Genomic DNA, 25,755 nt, shown 5'->3' with positions numbered 1-25,755 from the left:
ATTTGAAGACAGACAAGTGAAATTTTCTCAGCAAACTCTAGCACCTGAAGAATTTGTGTGTACCTTCTTAACGTGAATGAGTGATGATTCTACACCAGCAAAGACCCTGAGATTAGCTCAGCTGGTTAGGGCATGGTGTTAATAACCAAGGTTGTGGGTTCGATCCCTGTATGGGCCATTCACTTAAGAGCTGGACTTGATCCTTGTGCGTCCCTTCCAAATCAGAATATTCTGTGAAATCAGAAACGATTCTTCCTGACAGGAGCATAACTAAGTTCACCATGCAGATTCTGTGAGCCCTTTGACGTGTTAACAAAAGAACCATGTAAATACAGCCCAACCATGCTCTTTCCTGTCACCTTTACTCAGATGGTGCCCTTAAATACAGGCTGTCCTTACAAAAGTCTGTGAATGCTGGGAAAGCAAAGCCATTAAATGCTCTGTTGGCAAAGTTCACTCACATGGACTCTGATCGAGGCTGGGCCACAGTCTGCCTATTCTATCCCTGATTACTGCTGGACTCACATCATTTGCACCACTACAAAAGGTGCATGGCTGAACCTCGTGTGAAAACAAGCTTTCTGCAGAAGCGAGAGTAACAGAAGTTTATGTAAAACATAGATGACAGAGGACTCATTTCTAGATAAAGCAGGGGAAAAAATCTCACTTATGGCAGAATCTGTTAAGATTCTGGAACTTATTATTAACACATTTATTGGGTTTTTAAAACAAACAAAGCACAACCACCATGGAAAATAAGCTGTCAATTCATTTTCCATAGTCCTCTGTCTTGCACCACAGTAAAATCATAACGCAAACACCAGACACGGGTAGCTTTATTCAGACTGCAAATCATATTGTGTGTCCTCCATGTTTTCCCTTCTAGTATCCCCTTCACAAATACTTTTACTTAACACAAGAATATCTCCACCGGGATTAACTCTGTTAAAATCCACCTCCTCTTAATGGGAATTTGGTTATAAACAACTTGAATGACTACATTTTAATTATGTGTGAATTGTTCGTTCTGGGACTCCTTCTAGCAAAAGAGAGCCACAGAATGTGTGAGAAGCTACAGGCTCAATGGCAATACATACTAATACACAGAACAGCAGCACTTAAGAAATTTCCTTTCTGTCATCACCTTAAAACCTACATACTTATCCTACTTTTTATTTCAAAAATTTTAATAACAGTTTATATGGCCAGAAAAAAATCCTTAAAACCACAGATGTCTCAAGCATAGTATAGACTACAGTTTAAGCATTGATTTCTAAATTTGGCCCAACATTTTGTAGTGACCTTCCTTTTAGAAACATTTCACTTAATTATTTAAATCTCAAATAAATATACCAGTATCTCTTAGTATTTTTAAAATGCTTTTCCACCTCTAGTATTAATAAGTACACCACACATCTTATTTGAAATGGTTTCCCTAAAATTGACTTCAGTTTATAGACACTGAAACTTGTAATTTCCAACCACTCCTGCAAAGAGTTCCACATTTGAAAAACCAGCTTTCATCATGAAAATGCATGTTGGTTATGAACATCACACAATATATTTCAACAAAAATACTTCTGTTGAATCTAATTTTTAATCTAATAAGATTACTTTCTTAAAATTAGCATCAACACATTTATAATTTTGTTTGTATTTTTACATTTTAAAAACTTGAACTAGAACTGGATCTTTCCTGGACATCTTTATTATTCTTTGAATTTGTGTTCACAACCAACAGTGTTCAGATGAAGTAAAAAGAAAAAAAAGTCATAGTCCAATGTCTTCTGTAGTACTTACAGTACAGTAACTTGTGAGCTTTCTACAGAATGCTTAAAAAGTGCCTCAGCTAACTGACAGATGAAGAAACCCTTCAAGAGCTAATGAAGTCACTCTTAGAACAATTTCTGCAGAGTCAGAGTGCATACCAAGATGGTATGCTTACTGCTCCCAGATACCTCCCTAAAACTATAGAGAAAACAAATAATTATAGCTAAAGATATCACATTGATTAGCACCACTGAGAGAAATTAAAATGGTCCTTCATTTTAAATCCCTAGAAATTACACTGTTCTTTATCAGGTACTAATTGGCACAAATATTAAAAACTGCTGAAATAATTTTCAAGTTTTTGCACTATTAATACATCTACCATCTGATTTTGTAATTTTTCAAATGTTACTTTGAAGTTCCTGAAGCCAATTATATCATGTTATTATTAATTACAGCTTGCAGCTTGAAATACAGTGCTATCAATAGAATTTAGCTGCATAAACTTTAAACTGAATTAAACTGTTTACTCTTTGTGAGGGTATGTTAGAATATGATTAGTTGTGAAAATTAATTTGTTAAGCTTGAAAACAACCTTTAAAGGAGAAATATCTTTGGGGAAAACGTTACATTTCATGTATTGTATTTCTTCCATCTTAATGTTGCAAGAATTTTTAATCTTCTATTAAGTAACACCTTGGGGTTGGGAGAGAAATCTATTCATCAGCTTACTTTACAAAATACAAAAAGCTTTAGATCTATATCAAAAATATACAAGGATTACTGCAGGAAATTTGAACTAATCTTAACAGCAATCCATCCTATTTCTAAATTATGAATTAATAGTCTAAGTGGAGAGGAAAGGTTACATCTCTTAAGTTTTATTTTCCTCCTCAAACCTCCCTCACTGTTTCCCAATAGACTTTCACTTTTTAAAGGTAATTCTGCCTCTCTGGAAACATTCAAAACCCACCTGGACTCATTCCTGTGTGACCTGCTCTAGGCGACCCTGCCTTGGCAGGGGAGTTGGACTGGATGATCTCCAGAGGTCCCTTCTAACCCTAACTATTCTGTGATTCTGTGATTCTGTAAGAAGAAATCAAAAAATCTGTAGAAAAGCAGAGGTACAATGCTTTTGTATGTATACAATGCATACGTATTCATTATAATTAAGTATATACTTTTCAATGTCACTGTATAGATAAAATATTATGAGATATCATAAAGTAACTGTGCTAACTCTTCAGAAAAAAATGCTCTTAACTGCAATATACCAGTATAAAAGGAGTAAGTAAAACTACAGACCACTGTTCCTAAAAACAGGTATTCAAGGGCATACATTGATAATAAGTACATCATTCTCTTCTGGAGTAAAGTTGTCATGAAGTTATGTCATTTTGCTTCAGTCAAAAATCTGGTGCTAAATGCACTTTGCTGTCTTCTTTACAACTCTGGCAAGACACACAAAATCAACTTACAAGCAAAAAGGGGCAAGCAACGCTCAAGTTTCTCACCTATTCTTAATGATCAGCTCAGTTCCCTGCCTTTATCATTTTTGCCTCCTCTTCTAACAGTTTCATAGGTGTTTCACTGCCAGTACCCATCAGCAGTTGACCAATAAATAATAATAATAAAATAATAATAATAGTGGCTAATAAAATCTGTCATGTAGCATTTCATCTATTATTTGTAGATTTGTTGCCCTTTCTAGTACAAACATTGCACTAACTGAGCAAGTATTCTGAACCCAAAGGAATTTGTGTGAACCAAATGCTTTTGTATTTTGAATAAAAAAAAAAAAAAAAAAAAAAAGGAAAAGCATCCCATGATTTTATCTCTAATGGTACATACTTCTGGTTTCTAATCACAGAGGGAATGAACCATTAAAAGAAAGTCAGATTAGAGACTTTCCAACATTTATTTTGTCAAAGATAATTAACCACAAAATAAATAGAAGACCAATATTTAGCATGACATTTTAATGAGGACTTAGTAAAATGTGCTTTCTTTTTTTCCCTGTTTTAGTTTCTATTGCTGAGTCAAGTTTCAGTTTAATTCCTAAACTCTTAAGCAATTTGCATGAATTCATTCCTTTGGTCAATGTACCAAAATTATTTGATGATGGTGTCAAAATGATTACAGTAATATCACTGATTAACTTGTTAAAGGTATTAAAAAATTCTACAAATTTTAATTATTGTCTTCAAACAATAATGTATGGAAGAATGAGTTGGAATTAGGGCCATTCCCTAATCTCCTTCCAATCATTGTAATGTAAAATATTTAATTTCCAGCTATGCTTTGTTGCAGACAGAATCTTTGTCATTAAAATGAGAGGAGATTTGGATATGTAATATATTCGGTGACACATCAGGGTAGCACCACTTTGACCTTTTCAGTATTCCACATTTCATTTGGGAGCCTGTTTCTTCCTTTCTGCTCCTGTTACTGATCAAGAAATAGAAGTTGAACAGAGGGCCAATCAAACTGCAAATTAGAGGGAGTCAAGCTCACAACCAAAAATGACATTATAAGTACATAAAATTAATCCCTATTTTAAACATATGTGAAATGCAACTCCTTTTTCAACTCTCTTTCAACTTTATAAAACCGAACAATAAACAAAAAAACCCCAAGCTTTCCTATTTGCATTTTCAAATCTGTTATCTTATGTCCTCTCACGCATTGATTTTTTTTCAGAAATGAATATATCAATATCTTTCACATCCTTTCTTCAATTTTTTTTTGCTTTTCATTATACTTCTAATTCTTTTTGCTTCCAGTTGTTGGCTACTTATATTAGATAGGATCTGAGTAAAGTACTCAGCAAAGAATTGAGCTGTCCTATTCATTTGCATACCAGCTGCACAAGGGGAGCAGTGTCCTAATTAGGTTCTCTTAACACACAATTTATTAACACAGAGTTGGTAACTTTTGCTGTTGTCTGCAGTCTTACACTGTATGATGATTTTTACAAACCTATGTAAACTCTATTGTCTCAGACCTCATAGTTAGATGCTATCCAAACTTTCCATTTTAAAAGCATTTCCAGTCCTATGGTTCAGGTGAAAAGTCTGAGGACAGAGAATAAGAGGATCAGGCTGAAAGGGACACTAAGAAATCATTCAACCCACCTCCCAGCCCCAAGGAAAAACTAACTACACTTACATAACCACTGGACAGGTGTTTGTCTAATGCATTCTCCCACATCCTTAGCAATGGAGGTTACAAAATGTCCCCAAGCAAGCCGATATAATGTTTTGTCTTAAACATTAAAAGAGACTTTCTCCAAATCTAGACAGAATCATGCTAGAGACTGATTCCATTACTTCTGTTTACATACACTGTATTTGGATGAGCAAGTGTCCTCTATCTTTCTGTAAAAGCCTAACTAAAAGCACTATTTCCCATCACCTTCCCTTCTTAGTAAACTCTTCTTTAGGCTAACCCCCTTGCTCAGTTATGAGGTTCCACAATTGACAGGCAAATTAGAGGATTACTCAAATTATTTTACAGATGGCATGCTCATCTGCATGGTCCATTAAAACAAGAGTAATATAAACAGGTTATAATTTATTGTCATCCTCACATAATTTTTTTAATAGTATTTTGTGACCAGTCCATCTGAATTTCCTGTTCAGATCCTTCTTGCTGAAGTACAATGCCTTGCATGTGTCATTTAAATTCTTACTTTTCCAGACTATGTCTTCAGATTTGGACTCTAAGAATATCTTCCAAAACAACACCTAGTCCTGAGATTAAAGTAACCTCCAGATTTTACAGTATTCCTCATTCCTAGCCCACTTGGGTTAAACATGGAAATATCAGCTACTACCTGAGCCAGCATAAACAACTGTCAAATACGACATAACGCATTTTTTCATTTAAACAGAAATCTAAGTAAAGTTTTCTAGATAGGTCTGCATCCAGTCTATATGTTTTCACCTAGATCACAATTTCCAAATTTGCTCAGGAGAATATTGCATGTGACAGTTGAGATAGCACTACAAAATTCAAGAGTCATGACACATCAACTGCTTTTTCTTCAGCTATAAGCTATTATCCTGTCAAAGAAAATTATGGTTTTTTATTAGATGGCTTTGATACTATTTGTTCTTGACAATTCTGCACTGGCTATCAATCTTGTCCCTGTGGTTACATATGATTTACCTGATTATTTACTTGAACATTTCTCTAGGAAATAAAAATTACTTGTCTGTCCTGCCTCCCTCTGCTTTCCTTCTTTAGAACTGTTAGATTGTGTGGTACCCACAATAGCTGGTAAGCTGCTGTGAGCACCGAGGTTGAGCATCAAGTGTTCTAGTAGAAAACATAAATCACAAGGGGAAAAAAAAGAAGAAAAAAAAAAGATAAATAAAACCACAAATCATGATTTATTGTGCTTCCTGGTATTACACAGTCCTTGTAATGTTTAGGAGACCCATTCATGATTTTAACTGCTTTGGATTCATAATCCTGTTAATAATATTTATTTAATCCTATTCATGTTAATTATTTATCAAATGACAATGGTCTTTTTTATTCTAGGGTAGATCAAGATCCAACTGACATAAACTCAAGTCACTGTTGAATCATAGGTGGTTTTTTTGCACCCCTTGGAGGATCATAAAATCAGCCGGGTTGGAAAGGAGCTCTGAGATCATCAAGTCCAACCCTTGATCCACTACCACCACAGTTAATAGACTATGGTACTAAGTGCCACATCCAGTCTTGTCTTAAAAACCTCAAGGGACAGAGAATCCACCATTTCCCTGGGCAGCCCATTCCAATGCCTGATTACTCTCTCTGTAAAGAATTTCTTCCTAACATCCAACCTAAACCTCCCCTGGCACAATTTAAGAATATGCCCTCTTCTCCTGTTGCTGGTTGCCTGAGAGAAGATATCAACACACACTTGGCTAAAACCTCCTCTCATGTAGTTGCAGCCAATTATGAGGTCTCCCCTGAGCCTTCTCTTCTCCAGACTAAACAACCCCAACTCCCTCAGCCTCTCCTCATAGGGCTTGTGTTCAAGTCCCTTCACCAGCCTGGTTGCTCTTCTCTGGACCTGCTCCAGCACCTCAATGTCTTTCCTGAACTGAGGGGCCCAGAACTGGACACAATGCTCAAGGTGTGGCCTCACCAGCACTGAGAATAGGGGGAGAATCATTTCCCTGGTCCTGCTGGCCACACTGTTCCTGATCCAGGTCAGGATGCCATTGGCCTTCTTGGCTACCTGGGCACACTGCTGGCTCACATTCAGCTTCCTGTAAATCCAAACTCCCAAGTCCCTTTCTGCCTGGCTGCTCTCCAGCCACCCTGTCCCCAGTCTGTAGCACTGCAGGTAGTTGTTATGGCCAAAGTGCAGGACCCGGAACTTGGCTTTGTTGAACCTCATCCCACTGGAATCAGTGATATGAGATATGAGAAATATGAAGTGTCTCATGTTCCTGGAAACAGGAAAGAGTAAAAAGTCCTGAACACTCTATTTTATTTGTTTGCTTTCAGAACTCAGCAGAACTAGCTGTGTTACAGATTGTTTCAAGAATAAGTGATTTTTCAGCCAATAAACTACTCAGTGAGGGTCTGGGGAAGCCAATCTATTTGCAATAGATGAATCGTCTCTTTGAGATATGAACTGTGAAAGAATTATCCATGCCTTTGCTAACTCCAGATCAAAGCAGGGTACTGTAGTCAGCTTAGTCTCTCCCGTGAAGACACCTAGGATCTGACAGTACTGCTTAGAACCTAGAAAAAGAGTATTTACTGGTTAAACTACCAAGCATATTATATACACGGGTTCCCTAGTAGCATGAATCACTGTGGTTTTGTCCTACTGCCAGATTGTTGTGAGTAATCACTTACCTTTATGGTTCAAGCATAAGTACTTGAAACACACATGTGCCTTCCTGTATGATTGAGATGGTCTCTATACTCACATGCAGTTATTGAAAGTGGGAGATCATATTTTCTCACCCAACCTGATTCAAAAGAACCAGATTTCATATGTACATGCCCCGAAAGTCAAATCCAGTAGATTAATCTGGGGTTTCTGAGAAAGGAGAGGAAGACTTCTGCAGGGGTTTTCTGGTGTGTCATTTAAGACTGCACTTAGTGAAGACCAATTTCACCCTCCTTTAAAACACTTGCTGCTTATCATCTTATGACTAGCTATCCAAAACCTTCTGCTTCTAAGAAACAGACATTTTCTTCAGTCCAGAAATAACTGTGGTAAGTGTGGAAAAAAAAACAACAAAAGGATCAAAGGGACCTAAATATACTTCTCATAATAATATCTGTATTTGTACAGTACATTTCATCATGAAAGAAAAAGAACAAGGTTATGTCTTTTATTTCAGAGGATTTTTTTGTTGTTTTAAAAATTCATCAAAATAAAACCCCTTATATTTATCAGTGCTGAAACATGGAAAAAGCTCTCACTGGATTACAATTTTCCTAAGTTAAATCAATCATATCTCCTCAAATCTGGTTGTAATTCAGATGGTGGTTGCTTTTTGCCCCTAACTCATCAAGAAGTCCTCTTTTCCAGAAGGGGCAAGAGACACACATTTTTTGCCTCTCTTCTTAAACAGTTGCCAGAACCATCACCTTGGCAGATGTACAAGAAGCAAAATCGCCCACTTGAGTCCAGGTAACACAGCCGTGAGTGTTCTGATCACCCTGCATAGACCCAAGCAGAACTCAGTGATGCTCTGCAACTCAGTAGCTGTAAATACAAAACCTGATAAAGATACACTCACCAATTTCTCTGGAGATCTGGGTGAATGCCTCCACACCACTCTCTCCATAGTTGCCTTCAGAAGCCAGCGTTGAGACATAGTTCCACCCAAGGGCTGTCACGATGTCCACCATGGCCTGTGCTTGGTAGGAGTCCGGTGGGACCACTCGAGAGAAGTAGTCATACCTGGTGTTATCGCTCAGTTCTGGAGCTGTAGATGCATAGCTGATTTGAGGTATCTGCAAATAGAATGACAAGTCATTCAAACCAATATAGTAACACTTTACACTACATACTTCTGTGTTTGAAAGGTTCAAAAGAGATTATGCACAGGCATTGTGCAGAACCAAGTATCTTGTTTTAATTATATCAGCTGATCAGAAAGCGTCTCAGATTTTGTCTGTCAGTCAAGCCTTATTGTATAACACTCTCACCAAGAAATAATGCATTCAGTCTTGCTCCTGATGTCATGATTCTTGACATATAAGTGTTACAACTTCTCTTTTGATCCTGGCTCTGATAGAAACAAGTGAAGAAAAAAAAAGGCGGGGGGGAGGAGGAAGGGGGAAATCTTACTACAGAAGATGAAAAGGTCAGTTATTATGACTGTGATTCTTAAAAATGCTACACTTAACTTTGACAAGTAAAATGTGGATTATTTCCATTTCATTGTTTTCTTTACTTGTGCACATGCATATGTGTGTTCCCATTTTATTACCATTTTTCAAGCTTTCACTGTCATAGTTTTTTCATATTGTAGTTTTAATATGGCATGGTACATTATTTAAGAATATGAAAGTTATGTATTTAATAGCAAAAGCTGTTTGATGAAAAAAAAAAACTTAAAAAATTACCTGTATATGGTATACATATAGAGAAGGAGAAAGCTTACAAGGATGGTAAACTTTGTAGAAAACACCTCAATATTCTTAGTAGAAACAAACCTAAATAACTGAAATACATTTGAAAATACATTATTAGTCTCTTAGGGAGAAACAAAACAAAACAAAATAAAACCAACCAACCAACCAAACAAACAAACAAAAAAAACTAGGGCAGTTTTCTGGTAAATCTTGTCTTAAATAAATGGTTCAGCAATGACCAGAAGAAACCATCTGTAAGAAATACTTATGAATTATTACTGATACTTAAGAATTATTCTGAAGCGTATTTTGGTGCAAGAAAATTAAATTAAAATTTATGCTAACTTAAAAGGGGAATTATTTTCTCCTTCAAAACTGATAAAATAGACATTAGCTTAAAATGAAAGATACTCCAAATATTGCATTGTGTTTGTGACCTATATGAATAATAGGTGCTTAACTCATGTCTCACAAAACATGAAATAGTTTTCGAGAAAGAAGTCTGAATGGAGTTACTAAATTGATTCTGCTGAGAGCCAAATTTAGCAGCCCCAGGTAACAGGTGATCTTGTAAATGTTCACTGTCTATCAGATGCTACAGTAGAAGGTTTCAGTCCAACCACTACATCAAGTACAGTGTTTCCTCATCAGTACAAACTAAAAAAGGGATTTGGGGCAAATGTCAGGGATTCAAAGAGTCTGGTCATTAGCCATAGACAGTGTAGACTATTACAGCCTGAAAAAAACAGTTTGTTGCCTTAGGGGTGACAAAATCACTGCTCAGTCAGAAACAAACAAAATAAACTCTTATGTATCTTGGGTGTATTCTTCTTTAACAAATTTTCTACACATGGAAAAGCCTCAGAATAAATAATCTGAAATGTTTTTATAATAACAACCAGAGAGAATGGGAAAAAAAAGGAGAGGGAAGATCACAGAAAAAGTTATATTTTGTGGAAATCAATATTCCTAACATAGCAAAGACACACCAAGTAAAAATAAAGGATAAATTGTTCTTACAAAACTTGCCTTGTATAAATTCCCTTTCTTTCACAAGGTGTTTGAAAAATCTTTATCTCTTTCCAGACAAGAGATTTTTGGCATGTAATAACACAATTATGCATATTTAGAGCACATATGCTTCCTTCCCTTTTAAACTTCCTCTGTTACTCTCTAAACCAGTCAATTTTGTTACATATGGAAAAAAAATGACACTGAAATAGCACTGAAAATCTTGAAGCCCAGACTACAGACTTATATCCATTAAGTTTCTCAGTTCCCACTTTTCTTCAGGTATTAGATGAATAGCAAATCCTAGATATGTGTTTGTAGGAGAGTCATTGGTTCAACCACAGCAATGAGACATGTCAGATCAATAAAGGTATTATATGTACTACGAATATCACTCATTTGGGGCCTTGGAATATGCAGAAAAGAGATGTTACTTTCTTACTTTTCAGCTCTTCGCAGTTCAACTTCCCTAGAATCATTTATAATAACACTGGAAGAAAATAGAAGGTGAATAGAGTCCAAAACCATACCCTGAAATCACTAGGCACAACAGTATGCTTAATGCAAGTAGTATGCACCACTGCTTTGTAACATCTGCCAACTTTTCAATAGCAGGAAAGAACAATATTCCATGTAAAAGTAGCAAGTAAGACAATCTCTAAATAGCAAGCCAAGCCTAAGTCTTGAGGAAAAAATGGTTCTTGCAATGAAATATACAATTATTTTCCTTATTTCTTTTTGTATATATCCCTCATGGTTAAAAACAACACTATATTCAAGAATTTTCTCCCCAAAATTGCAGATCTTCCACCCAGAAATGCCTCATTTATTTCTTTTTTTGAAAGTATTTTATGCAAAAGCAAACAGAAAACTCCTTCCTTGCCTGTTTTTAAATGTACACTTGTATACAGGGTAGCTCTGAAAAACAGCTTTAAAATTTGAGAATTTGGAGTAGTTGCACAGGAAGTGAAAAGACTCAGAATAAGACTCAAAGAAATTGCTTAGCATGAGGACACATTGTTTGGATTTAGTGGTTCGATAATCCATGAATAAAAAACATATACATTAAAATGTAACAACTCTAATTATGGACTGTAAGTTTAATACAGCATTTTACATGTCCCCAAGTACATTTTACAAGACAGAACATAATGCTGCCTAAGCAAAGGAACTGTTATGCTCTATCAATTCAGTAATATGTGTTTTTAAAACTCCATAAAAACAGACTCGAGACATAAATTTGCATTTTGAAAGAGACCTGTAAAGGAGTTTTATATTTCTCATTCTAGATTTCTCAGTCTAGTTTTTCTAAGTCAAATACCATACTTGCAACTTTTACATTGTACCTAAGTGATATATATCACTGTTAATAGCGTATTTCCTTCTCTTTTGGGGAAAAAAAATCAATTATATAACCACATTTGAATCGGTTCTCGCACAACAGCTGTCACATTCACTGACAATTGCTAAAAGCATTCCTGTTAGAATGCTCATTGATACACTTTTTCTATACTTTCCTGCCCTATGGTTTGGCCACTTCCTCCCATTAACCTATAATCTTCTGATAAACTCTCAACTTCTAGTGGGTGACAGACTTGAACTCCCTGAAATTATTATACAGAGGAATTCATAGAAATCTTATTTTTATTACTTTTAAGCCTTGAGCTCTTTCTTGAAAAACAAAAAATCCTAGTGTAATTTTTTGAAACAATATCTCTCTGTAGTTACATACTGGTCTTAATCCTGATACATACTGAACTACTGATGAAACTACCAGTGATCCCTCATTCCTTTAATCTAAGTCAGTGGTGGCTTCATGTCATTCTATTATTCAGTCACTGGTATCATAAAAAAAAAAAAAAAAAAAAAAAGATTCTGCATGCTTCAAAAATAAAGTAATTTGGAGGAAAAAATAATAAACAAACAAACAAACAACAAAAAACCTGTTAAGCAGAGCACCTAATCCTTCAAGATACATTCAACCCAAAATCTACAGTAAGGAAGAGTCTGTTTTTCCTGGATTATTCTATATACATCTCCTATCTGATGCAAAATCTTTTTTCTAAAATGTCTTCTCCCCAAAGAATTAGAGAAGATGGAGCAGGTACTTTCAGAACTGACTGTCCACAGTGTGACTGTGGCAGCTCCTCAGAGGGAGAACAACATCTGTACAAGATATCCACCAAGTATTACTACAAAACAGACTTGTACTCTCTTAAGGAGAAGGTGTGGACAACTTCAGGAGTGCCAAAGGCAGCTAATGTAACTTTTGATTTATTTCAGCCAAGTGGTAAATCACTTTCAGTTCCTCTTAACACTGAAAACAAAAGCCACCCACTGCTCCTGAATCCAGGACTGCTCATAGAGGAGCATTACCCTGGATCTGTTTGGTAGGTCCAATGCTGGGATCCAAACCCAAAAACACAGAAGAGTTGAACTGAGGATGGCAGAGGAAGCAATGTGACCTAATTGTGCCCTTCTAGTAGAGTGTCTTCACCACAGGAGCCATCTCTTAGTATGATTTCTATTCAATTACATGCTGTTCGAGTTTTGGGCAAAAGTTCATTAGAACCCTTTTTATTGAGCTTTTAAATCCGTCTGCATGCTATATTTGTCAATGTAAAGCATCAGCTGGCCATTTCAAATGCCATCTTCTTTTGTGCAGTCTTTCAGCTGAAAGCATGATTTGGAAACAGAACAGCAGACAGTGAAATGAGCTAAGCTCATAAGAAAAAATACCTGAGAAAGGTATCACCAGTAATGTTGAACATTAAAAATTATGAGTTATACTCACAGCAGTAACTACGCTGTACAGTCACAAAGAGTAATGGGCCTAAATTACTCACATCTTCAGTTTCACTACCCACTCAGTCCTATCACTACTAACTTTAACATATCAACTAGCATTCCATTTCTCTTTTCCATTCTCTAATCACTAAGAAATCCTTTTTTTTGAGGAATATTAGCAATAGCACATTAAAAATAGTAATAATTGCAGCTAAAAAATTGGAGTCAATAAACTTTAAGTTAATGACTACTCAGTATCAACCAGATTTTACCACCAACTAATAACACTTGCAAAGGAGTAAAAGTACTTGAAATAAAATTTGACTGTGGAAAGATGTTTTTAACTTGATGATTTTTCTGAATTTTAGATGTCTATTACTAATCATTAACGACCTCATCTTTTCAAGATTTTTATTCCCTCTTCTGTACAGCAAGAAAGAGTTCTTTGTGAGTACAAAAAATTCTCAGCAGTGAAATGAATCCTCAGGGCCTAGATATTGAACACTTGCTGGAGGAGAGCTGAGGTCACTATACTTTAGCTATTAGTGACATTTGTAAATTGCCATCAGCCAGAACACCACCTTAGTCTGCTTTCGCGTCTGAAAAATGTGCTAGCCTGCAGCACGGTAATGCCAAAGTCATTCAGATAGGACATTCAAGATTCAAAAGAGTTTGATGAAGCTTAATAATATCTTATTCTATAACAAACAATACTAAAAATTTCCTTTTTTGTACTAACCATAGGAGGAGATGTAACGCACCCTGGAACTGTCCATTTCAGTCCACTGATAATAAAGAGAGCATGGGAGATTAATTCATCTGTTCTACACACACCATGTAGAACAATACTGTAAACAGCTACATGTCTTCCATTGAATCTCACAATCCTGATCATTTTGGCTACACATGGCTATTAGGGTATCTTATGTTCAACTATCTTCTACAGTGTCTTCATCCTTCCATCTATGACAAAAACTGGATACGGTCACCCATGCCATCACTAAGGACCTTGTTTCATTCATTTCAGAATAAACCAATATCAAATCACCCCATGAAGATGTAACACATTAAGTTTCAGTAATGCTTTTGGAGATCTGAGATGCCCCATTCAATGCTCAGAGCAGCTGAACAGGGTGACACCTTGCCAACTCCATCAACTACAAAATACTTTTGCTAGAGCTGATGTCATGGAAAAGTTTCAACGTATGAAGTTTTTTGATTCAGCCTCTTTCCATGGATTTTAGCATGAGGAGAAGTAACCTACAATAATACATCTTCCCAGCAGATATAGTCATGTATTCACTCATATTTTAAACAGAGGCAATTCTAAGCTATATTTATTTAGATGAATACACTTGATGCTCTATATGTTAAGGACACTTAACTACAGTATTTATCATGTGTCCAGCAATTCATATTGTTCAGGAATTACCAGAGATTTCCACCTCTCCCCAAAAATATGTTCATATCAGCTAGAGCAAAAGTAAGAAAAAACAAGTATGCTTTTGACCCAGATGAATACAATTTAAGTTGCTTTTAGTTCAAAAAAAAAAAGTTTAGTAGAATTTAAAAGCTTTGGAAACTGAAAGAACAAAAGTATAATCTGAAAGCTGTCATTAGCTGATTTCCCTTGGTAGGTAAGATTTTTTTAAACCCATTTGAATTATTCCATGTCATTCTATTTGCAGTAAATATCATAGTATTTTCTGTCAAGGATGCTTGCAATTCATACACTTAATGATGAAGAGGTAACGATGGATTATTTCAAATCTTTTGAAAGTTCCCTATATGTTTGGATGGGTTTTGTACAAAGATATGGGTTTTGTGACAAAATGCAACACAGTTGTCACTATTTTTTGCCCAAAAACACAGGAACAGAAGTGATCCATAACACCTAAATGCTTCTGATATGGGATGGGTAAACTGTTATTCTTTCTTTCCTCTTCCATTAGTCTTTTGCTGGCTTTACTTCTTTTGCCAGTTACCTTCTGAAGACATATTCCTGAACAGAATACAACTTTAACTACCTGCATTGATCTTTTCATGAAAAGACATAGCTGAGAATCAATGCAGCTCCGTTTGTTGCCAACAAAATTATTTCTACAATCATCATAAATTGGTTTGGTACATGGAAAAACTGCACATACAGATGCAATCACTAGCCCTGTGAAAATATGGAGGTAAAATCAAACATGTAAATCCTCTCTCATTACTGATTTTCTCTTTTATTTTTTTTTCCTCTGCTACAAACACACTAATTATCTATCATACTTATTTCTGAGGTTATTGCTGGTGGTCAAATGGACTAGCAATAACAGTACTCTGAATAAACTGAATTACCCTAGAAAAAGTAATTTTTTCTAGTTAATACATGTAACTGCATAGTATCAGATTATGGGCTGAAAAACTATTAAATCTTCATTGCATTGCATTCTATCCTCTCTTGCCAGAAAGTATCTTTCACAAAGTCTAATGAGATATGCTACAGCAAGCGTATTTCAGTTTATGATCTCCTCTGCTGCCCTTGTAGAACAGGATGAGACAAATAAAGAATGTGTATAATAGAAAGTATGAAATATAAAGTGTTTGAATTTAAGAAGGAGTTTTCTCCAAGTGGGTTGGAGTAAGTCAGGGACTCATTAGAAGTCATTACTTTTAATTACACACAAGGGATAATATAGAAAATAATAATAATACAATATTCCACCCTCAAATTTCGCAATAGATGCAACATCTACAAAACAAATTCACCACTCCAGAAAGTCTGGGATGCACTTTAGGGCAAAATATTAAAAGGAAATTTATGCATTATGAGCATTTTTACAGTTGGAGCACATCTTGTCCCACTGTGCAACACTGTGTAACTCCAGGAAGATGAGAATCCATCTAAGGATAGCTTGAACTGTCATCAATGTTCTGTGCAAGAGAGTCTATTGATAAATGTTTAACAATGGCATTTACTCAGTATGGGAGCTCTATTCCAGTATTTCCACACCATTTTAAACCCTGGGGTTTGGTCTCTGAAAACCAACTATGTTAAGCAGTTGCACATTAGATTTTCCAACATCTGTAGGCAGCCTCTTTCTAAATATTTTAAGCCCAGTTGAGGTCCAGGCACTGAATGATAAATTGAAGAAGCAGCGATCAAATGAGTAATATTCATACTGAGATCACAAGGAGGGGGAATGGAAGGGACCTTGAGCTTGCAAATGGCTGTTAGCTCTTCCTTCACAGAATCTTACGTTCTCCAATCATCAGATCAAACGGGAAGCCAAGGATGGCCAGATAGCTTTAGGGACTTCTTACACTATTAAAATTCTCTTTCTACTTTTTGGGAAAATCCACACTCAATTATGTGTATCAATATGTTAGACTTGTGTCAGCCTCTGCTAAGCACAGTGTGAAGTCTGATATTTCAAAGCTTTTCGAGCCCTATTTTCCTCATTAGAGCTTGTCATGTCAGTGTCTGAAACTCTAACCTCCTTTGATGAGTTTGAGGAAAAATACACAAAAATATATTAGTCTGAACTAGGAAAGTGAACTTTTTACTATTATTCAGCAGTAACAAATTTACCTAGTAGCTCATGAAGTAACTCCTCAGTCCAAAACAGGTTTCCTTTACATTCATTTAATAATTAATACCATAGAGAACAACACAAGTAACTTCGGAGACTCACCCATGGGGACACGCAGATGTCCATAGGAATTTTTCTGATTACAGAGACCATCACTAAGGAAGGAAGGAAGTATGAGATACAGGAAGAAAGGGGACTGCCCAGGGAAGTGGTGGAGTCACCACCCCAGCAGGTGTTCAAGAAACCACAACACGGCACTTAATGCTGTGGTCTAGTTGGCAAGGTGGCAATGGGTCAAAAATTGGACTCTGTGACCTTGGAGGTCTTTTCCAACCTTAATGATCCTGTGATTTTGTGAAGAGCAGGGTGTTCTCAGCAGAATGCAAGATGGGTGCTCTGCTTAAGGGACAGTTCTGACCTTTGCATTCACTTTTTACAACAGCAAGGCCACTTCAGCTTACACCACTGGCTGAGCAGTAGTACTACCCTTTTGCTACCCATGCTGCCAGCTTAACATCATGAGATACAAGTGACTGAAAAATATCATGAGGAGGAATAGTAAATTCTATATTGTTGACGGCTCTCTCCACAGTTGTGAAGAACATGCAGATATGCAAACAGGACTCAGCTGGCCAGATACGTATGTCCGGTGCTTTAGTGGGTGCTTTCACATGTTCTAGAGTATGCCGCCTACACTTCAGCTATAGCCCAGAAAGCCCAGCTTTCCATTAATCTCCCTGCCCCACACTAATGGCTTCAATACCTCGTATCAGAGTGCATTAAGGAAATCCCTATGATTCACTATAGCTATGGATTCCTTCTGCAGCACAGACAGTTCATATAGGATTATAAAACATCACTTAAAATGATGTATTACAGACTTGGAAGAAGAAAAATTAAAAGCATCCCTTTTTCGTGTATTCAGATGATTTTTCTTTGATTCTTAAAAAAATCAGACTTGGTATTTAAACAATTTTACCTTGATTTTTTAGCCTTAAAAGTTACAATTAAACATTAGCCAGTGCCTAGTCATTTCCAGAAAAGTTCAGTATTTCCTGTATTACCACAGTGACATGTTAAGTTCCAGTTGCTATCAGTAGAAAAGTTGAAGAAAGAAGCAACACATTTCCAATCAAAGATTGCAATTTATCTATTAATTAATCTCTAGGGACAGAGGTGTGATATCCAAGCCTTCCTTCCTATTCAAAACATACTTTAGTTTAGATATAGTAGTGTGGCTGTAGAAAAAAAGACATCCTCCTCTACATGGTTCCTGAACACCATGTGGCAATATCTCTTCTTTTCCATCATTACCAGATTTCCATTATGATTTCTGACTTGAACACTATGTTTTATCATTATATTGATCCATGGATTATCTTAGCTAAAACATCATAGCAAACAGAGAGACAAAAACCCAGGCAACCGGTGTGAGAGCACAACAGTGTATTTACAAAGCAAGATTGTGTTATGTTGTCACTGGTTTGAAGACTCTCTGCAATAGCTCCTACAGAATTTCAGAAAGCTGTGAAAACCAGCATGAACTGGACAGGTACACTATAAATGGAAGGGTTTAATGAGGAGGGTGAGATGAAAAGGAGTAATTTTCTACATAAAAGTATTTTTCTGTGTGTATCATACACATACACATATGGACACATATATACCATGTGTTGGGCCCCTTTTCCTTCCTTTATGATAGTTAGTAGCTCATATTTCCCCATTTGGGAATCTACCCAAATTTTATTTCTAAGCTGATATGGTTACTGACTCAAATTGAACAAGATGAGCTGTAGGAAAAGCACAGCTTAAAGGGAGTAAGCTCACTTGAAAAAACAGAGAAATCTTGCAGAGGTTTCTTACCTGTACAGCAGTATATTCTTAGCTTCTCCATTAAAAGGAGATAATTAGAATATGGAGGAAATATTTTTAAAATAGTTCAATGATATTTCTTATTGAACCTATTTCCTATGTATATGTACTTTTCCCTGAAATTTTCTTCCTTTCTTCCTATATCTCATACTTACTTTCTTTCCTCAGACACTTCAACAACCTATAGTTGGCTTCTGCTCTCTTCTTGATGTTCTCTCTTTCCTCTATGTGTATATCTTCTTCCTAGTTATCCCTTTTCCTTCACATCTGTTTTCTCTACTTCTTCTCACTCCCTTGACAACAACTTGACTGAACTCAGAAGGAAGAGTAGACAGTGGTTCCTTAAGAGTGACTTAGGTTTCTGAGTTCCAGCTTTACTTTTCTCTTTTGACAGCACATGCTCAGAGATACTTGGTGTTTTCACTTAGCCCTGTGGAAAGGGCAAAGGGGAACTCCTCTTCTGTGAAATAGGGCTGGACAGGGTCACTCCTCACTCTTGTCTACTGAGTAAGGCTTCCTTCCCTGTAATAGGTATTTTTGCTCTCGGACTGCATTGGGAATACATTCACAAAGTCAGCAAAAGCAGTATTTGATGTAGGAAAAAACCTATATTGGATGAGCATTTCTGCAAATTCTCCTTTTCCCTATTTTTATTCATTTCAATTTAAGTACAAATCAGTTTACTGTTATCACCACCATACAGCCTTGTTTGAGTGTGTTAGCCTTAGCCTTGCTGGGTAGTGCAATGGAGATTTCCTCCCTAGCTGTGACTCTCCAATATCTCTAAGTCCAAATACAGAACGATATATGTCTTTTTGAAGGTTCTTAAAAGTTCTCCTCAGTTAGCTTGATCCTGTAAGTCTGGCCCCACCATCAACATCCTACTTCAGCAGCTTAGCAGGATGATGAAAGAAGAGGGCCTGAGGAGCTTTCAATAAGTTCATAAAGCTCCCCCACTCAATTTTTTCCCCATTTCAGCAATCCCAGTAACACCTCATATTTCTGACAGGATGTCAGTAGTCAGAGGCAGAGTTTACTGACAACCACCTTCTAGTGCCCTGAGAAGCAGCTCCCCTGCCTGCCTTCCCACCTGCAGGGATCAGCTCACCTTTGCTATGCAGCACAGCCAGGCAGTGCTTCAGTTAGCAGCCAAGGGAGCCTTAGCCCCAGGGCTCCACACAAACCACTGCTTTCCAGTAAAAGGAGTGAAATGCTCATGCCAGCCCATAACATATTTCACAGAATTCAGTGTCTTTCTTTGGGTAGAATAAGAAACCAATTGGTTCTGTTCTGACCAAATACTGGGAGCCTCAACACACTTCAGCTGTTTTTTCCTATGACTGATACAAAACACCTGTTTTTAAACCCAGCTTTAGCACAGGTGTTTCAAAGAGAGCCCCACGCTTATCTGACAGTGATCAGTCTGCACTTCCTGTATGCAGTCCATTACTGCACTGATCAGTAGTCTTTGGAAATCTCCTTTTGTATATTGTGCACAAATGATTTGTATTAGGAACTAGAGTACCACTGTAACACTTCTGAATACTACAGCAGCTTTTGATGAGTGAACATCTTTTATTTTGAAATTGTCCTCCCTCAGTCTGTTGCTGCATATGTTAAAAGACCCCATCAAAAGCAAAATTACACTAAACTAGATTTTAAAGTGTCAAGTGCATTGAATAAACATTGGAGACATCAAAAGCCTGAGTGGATGCTCCTGATGACAAGTGGTGTGGGAATGCCAGCCTGTTCTGAGCCTGATACAATTCCATTTCTATCTACTTACTGAAATTGCTTCACAAATATATTTCTGCATATCAGTGTCACCTATCCAGTTCCAGGCAGTGGAAGAATTGGTTTAAAATTGCCAACTGAAAGATATCAACACATTTTTTTTCCATGGAATATCAATGTCGTCTACATCTCTTTCAAAGAAAAAAAAAAAAGAAAAATCAACCCACACAACTTTGAAGCATTTGTTTTTGATGTCTTTAGTCTGTCTTCCCTTTCACAGTTTGTAGATCTTAGTTTTTAATCACAAAGGCTACAAAGCACTGAGGTTTACTGAAACAGAATTTGTGGGTTTCGTCAGCATGTGGGCTGCCTATGTAACACAAGGTGAAGTTGAGCACCTTGGAATGGGACTCACACAATACTTCCCAAGCTAGCTAGTCAAAATACTAAGCAAGAGGTGTGTCCAAGATCACATTTCTTTTGTAGACCAAAGTCATCTTTCACACATAAGATTCGTCCAGATACCTCTTCTAAAAACAATTCTGGAGAAGAGAATAATGTTGCCAACTCTGTTTATTTTTTTAAAGAAAAGCTAGTTCCCACTGAATCCACACTTAAGACACTTGCACCTTCACTCTTAGTTGAGAGCCATTCTTTTGTGTAGGGCTGATGGGAGGTCATCAACTCTCTTTCCTCTAGGTTAGAAACCAATACAAAAAGAGTTATAGCAAAAGCCAAAGGATGAAACATGGCTCTTATGTCACCTTCAGCATGCATACAGCCTGAACCATATCTCCCAAGGGATTGCTCTGAACACTGGCCAGACTGAGATGGGAAGGACTCTCCCATCCTCCCATGGCAGCAGGATCCTGTGTGGATAAGTTGCATAAAGCTGGAGAACAAACCAGTGTAGCAGACAGAATTGCAGAGCTCTGCATTATATCTGAGCTGGTGCAGGTGCCAGGGTCTGGCCTTGACTTCCTGATGTACGTTTGACATTGAATAAAATATTTGCCAAACATGTAGGCAAGAAGGTAACTGACAAGGTGACAGCCCTTGTGGGGAAATGCAGTCACAGAATTGCAAACGTTAAGAGAACTTCACTGGCCAAAATTTAGACAACATGAGTTTCACAGATACAAGAACAGATCACAGACTGAGATGCCTGAGTGCCACTTTAGGCACATAAGAGGGTTCTGTGAGGTCTTACTTTTTCAATCTGGGCTAGGTAGTCCAAATATAACTCTTCAGATCTGTAATAACAATTAAGGGGTACAGCTGCTTTATGTAGTTTTGAAATGAATCTGCAAATCTTCTGTATCAGATTTCTAAAGAGTTGCAATTTAACTCCCTATTAGAATAAGAGAGATTTCTGCCTGACAGAATTCCCCATACAATTGAATCAAGTTATTTTCTATATGTCTGTACATCAATCAGTTTCTCATCTCTGAGCATTCTTCCCTTTCCATTTTTTACACTTTATAATATATATCCTTTCCACTCATTCAGTTTGGCTGAGCCAAAAATTAAAAATATTTTACTTGAGAGAGAAAATGTTTGGCTTTATATACACAGGTGTCACAACAATCAGACTGGCTGCAGAAACCCAGGCCCTGGCATGGCACCCAGTGCTCTGCCTCTCTACCAACAACTGGAGAACCACAGGTGAAAACAGTGCAGGGTCCTTCACCCCACAGCAGCCTCAGCACAGGCAGAGCATCACCACAGTGCCATGGCAGGCTGGAGCCACAGGGCTCATCCCTCTGGAGTGTGAGCAAAGGCTTTGCATTTTATTTAGTACCCTGAGAACGAAAACTCCCTCTGAGCATCTGCAGCTCAAGAAGGACGCTAGAGCTGTTGCCCCTCTGTTGAGTCCTGTGGGATGGCAGCCAGGAGCTGTCACACAGGGAGCTACTCTGCACCAGGATACATGGAGCACCTCATAAGTGCAGCAACAAAACAAAGCCAGCATTTCTGTGACACTTCATTTACTGTCCTTCTAGTCAGGGATACATCAGTGGGAATGAGACACTAAGTGCTCAGGTAGGATCAGCACTTAAAGGCCTACAGACTAAGTTACAGGGGCACAAAAAAGCTCAGCAAGTACTGGTAGCTGGCTAGACTGGAGATCATTTAAATCTTTGCACAAGGGCTAGGCCAACCTTAGTATACCAGCACTTCTCCACAAGACAGTTTTTATTTCCCCCCCTCGCACACCAGGACTGATCATTTCCAATCAAAAATTACTGCTATTATTAGTAGTATTTTCACAGACTTTCCTGACAGAAAAGAAATAAACAGAAAAACCCTCTTCAGACCTCTGTTTCACCGTTTGGATGCATCTGGGTCACACAATACAGAATGTAGCAGAAGAAGCCTTTCTGCATGGGAATTACTGAGCTGTCCCCATGCTACCATTTCAGCCCAGACTGTGGAATTCTCAGTCTCAGAATAAACTTCCAGAAAGATAATTAAAGTAAGACTTTCATGTCATGTGAACATCAACCACTCCTTAATACAGCTCTTGAAGATATAAAAAAACTCTAAAGCATTTTTCCTATATTTCACAGAAAATAAGGTGTCCAAGTCCCAAACTATTTCATTTCACTATTCAAGTGCTTATTAAGGTCAAGGAAGCTTCCCAGGCATGTGGAATTTTACCTGAAAGCAGCAGCTGAAGTTTCAAAATAAAACAGATGATCAGAAATGTGATATTTTCACACACATCTTTTTTCAAAAAAAAACTTCTATATACACACCTACACATTCTCAAGAAATAAGGAACACTTGAGATTCTTCTCACACTGCATCAATTTCCACATCTTATCTCACTTCAGCTCATGCCTGCTGTAGAAATGAAATCTAAGAAAAAAAAATTAACCTGTGCAAACCTACCAGTTAATAATAAATTCTTGGTGGATAGTCAGAAAAGATTAATTTTTTTTTTATCTGTTTAGAATGCAAAAAGCAGCATGTTAAATACTGAACTCTGCTTCAGAATATGAAAAAATATATTATACTTTTATTGACTGTAAACATTCAATCTAAAGAACAGTTGGAAGGTAGAGTCTGGAATACCTGCTTTGATTAGTCAACAGATGTTCTACGGAGTCAAAACTTACTTACTCCCTGAGTTTTGACTTTTATTGTTAACTCAAACAATAACAAAATAGAAATCTAAGCTATTTTTTTTCCTCCAACTGACTATAGCCACAGCAGCTCTCTAAAAACCATCTCTGCTCTAATACTTCATTATAGCTGCTTGAGGGAAAGTTTCCTATATCTCAGATAATTTGCACCTGCTTGTATGAGTCACCTGTTAGTACAGCTGCTTCTTAATGATAGTGCCTTGCAGCTGAGATAAGAGTGAATTCAACAACTAAAGATCAAGAGGTAATTTGACAGTCTAATACATTAGTTTCTTCAACTCACAGAAAAATTATTTCTTTATAAAAATAAAATCATTACATGATCCAATAGCTAAAATAAGGAAAGTAAAAAAATTAGGACTAGAAATAAGATAAAGATATTGAATGCCAAAAGTAACAAATAACTGGAAAACTTTTCTGGACTCTACTTCTTGATATCCAGAGTAAGAGAGCAGAGTACAGTCTGGACTTCAGATCAGCAGATTTCAACTTATTCAGGGAACTGCTGGGTGTGATCCTACGGCAGGTCTGAAAAGTAAAGGAGTTCAGGGAAGTTGGCAGGTCTGTCAGACAGCATCCTACAAGTGCAAGAGCAATCCTCACCAATATTCAAGAAGACCATCAAATTTACCAGAAAATCTGCATGACTGAACAGGGAACCTATGGTGTGGAGACCTTAAAAGGCAACATACAGGAGGAGGATGCAGAGATCAGGAATAGGAGTTTAAAAACAAATCATGCCTGACCACCCTGACATCTCTACAGTATAGCAATGGGGTAAAGCAGGGGATGCCATTTATACTGACTTCAGCTTTTGACTCCATATCCCACAGTATTCTGGTATCAAAGTTACAACTTTACAATGTGCTGGTGAAGAACTGGACAAGTGAAAATCCAGTCAGACTATCAGGGGAGGGTCATGACTAAAGGGCCATACTCCATCTGGAAGCTAGTAACAAGTTGACTACCACGGGGTCTATCCTGGGACCCATCCTGTCTCACATATTCACCAGTGATCTGCAGGTTACTGAGATGATGGAGTACACTCTCATCATTACACCAAACTGGGGGAACACTGGATATGCTGCAGGGCAGGGCTGTCATATAAAGGGACATACACAGGCTTGAGGAACAGGCCAATAGGGTCCTCATGAAATTCAATAAGGACAAACGCAAATCCTTGCCTAGGAAGTAAATGGTCCTCGCAATGATACAGACTGGAAACTGATGAATGGGGAGCGGCTCTGCAGAAAAGGTCCTTGAGGACAGCAGCATGAGCCACCCTGGCAGCAAAGAGGACCAGCAATATCCTGGGCTGTAGTAACAGGAGCAGTACATAAAAGTAAGGATTATCACCCTCCGTTCATCACTTGTTAGACCATATTTGGAATACTGTGCAAAGTTTTGGGTCACCCAGTACAAGGCAGAAAGGGATAAACCAGACTAAGTTCAGCAGAGGGCCACAACAGTGATTGGGAGCTGAAGTCCTTGCCCTGTGGGGAGAATTTGAGGTAGCTGGCATTGCTCAGCTTGAAGCAAAGTTGGCTCCAGGCAAACTGAACACCAATCCTCCAGCACCAGAAAATACGGCCAGACTTCACAGCCAGGTGGTGGCAGAGTGAAAGACAACAGACAAAAGCTGAAACAACAAAGGCTCAGACTGATATGAGGAGAAACTTTTTCACCATAAGGACAGTCAGACAGTGCAACACACTGTCCAGAGTCTCGCTCCATTCTTGGGGGTTTTCAAGACCCAACCAGAGAAAAATCAGACCTGAGCAACTGGCATGATCTCATAGCTGACCTTGCTTTGAGCAGGAGACTGTCTCATCCTACCTTACTCAGTGCTCTCTGTAGTTCATCATGAAAGACAGGAACTACCACTGTGCAATTCACATCTAAATGGACTAATAAACTTCTACTGGAGACCTACTGGTCTCCAGTGACTGCAGAGAGAGCTTGGATTAAAGTCACAGCTTCAATAATATTCATATATCTTTCTGTGTACCAAAGAACCACCAAATATTTGCCTCCATTCTCATTTAAATATAGAAGTTAAATGGAAGTAGGCATCATCTGACCTAATTTTAGTCCTTCTCTATGCACTGACAGAGGAAAGTAAATATAATACGGTCACTGAAAGCATCAAAGAACCTAAACCTGAGAAGGTATATCAATTTCATACAGTAAATCATGCAAATTGTAAAGGAGATTTACAAAATGCTGCCGAACCTCAGCAGCAGACATACATGAAA

The 25,755-nt window shown here is 37.5% G+C and overlaps 1 protein-coding gene across 4 annotated transcripts in view; it reads right to left on the bottom strand.

The window, feature by feature from the left end:
• GRM8 (glutamate metabotropic receptor 8) overlaps positions 1-25,755 on the bottom strand; it is a 328,250-nt gene that overhangs the window by 255,617 nt on the left and 46,878 nt on the right. For all 4 annotated transcript variants that reach the window (XM_050325237.1, XM_050325236.1, XM_050325239.1 and 1 more), the window contains one exon: positions 8,532-8,748. In XM_050325237.1, the coding sequence (XP_050181194.1) occupies positions 8,532-8,748 (217 nt within the window). The remainder of the gene's footprint in view (positions 1-8,531; positions 8,749-25,755) is intronic.

This window comes from Myiozetetes cayanensis, unplaced genomic scaffold (assembly GCF_022539395.1).
Source record: "Myiozetetes cayanensis isolate MyiCay16 unplaced genomic scaffold, myiCay2020 scf3, whole genome shotgun sequence".
In the NCBI taxonomy this organism is placed as follows: domain Eukaryota; kingdom Metazoa; phylum Chordata; class Aves; order Passeriformes; family Tyrannidae; genus Myiozetetes; species Myiozetetes cayanensis.
Note: the sequence above shows the minus strand (reverse complement) of the source record. Positions and strands in the feature narration are given on the sequence as shown.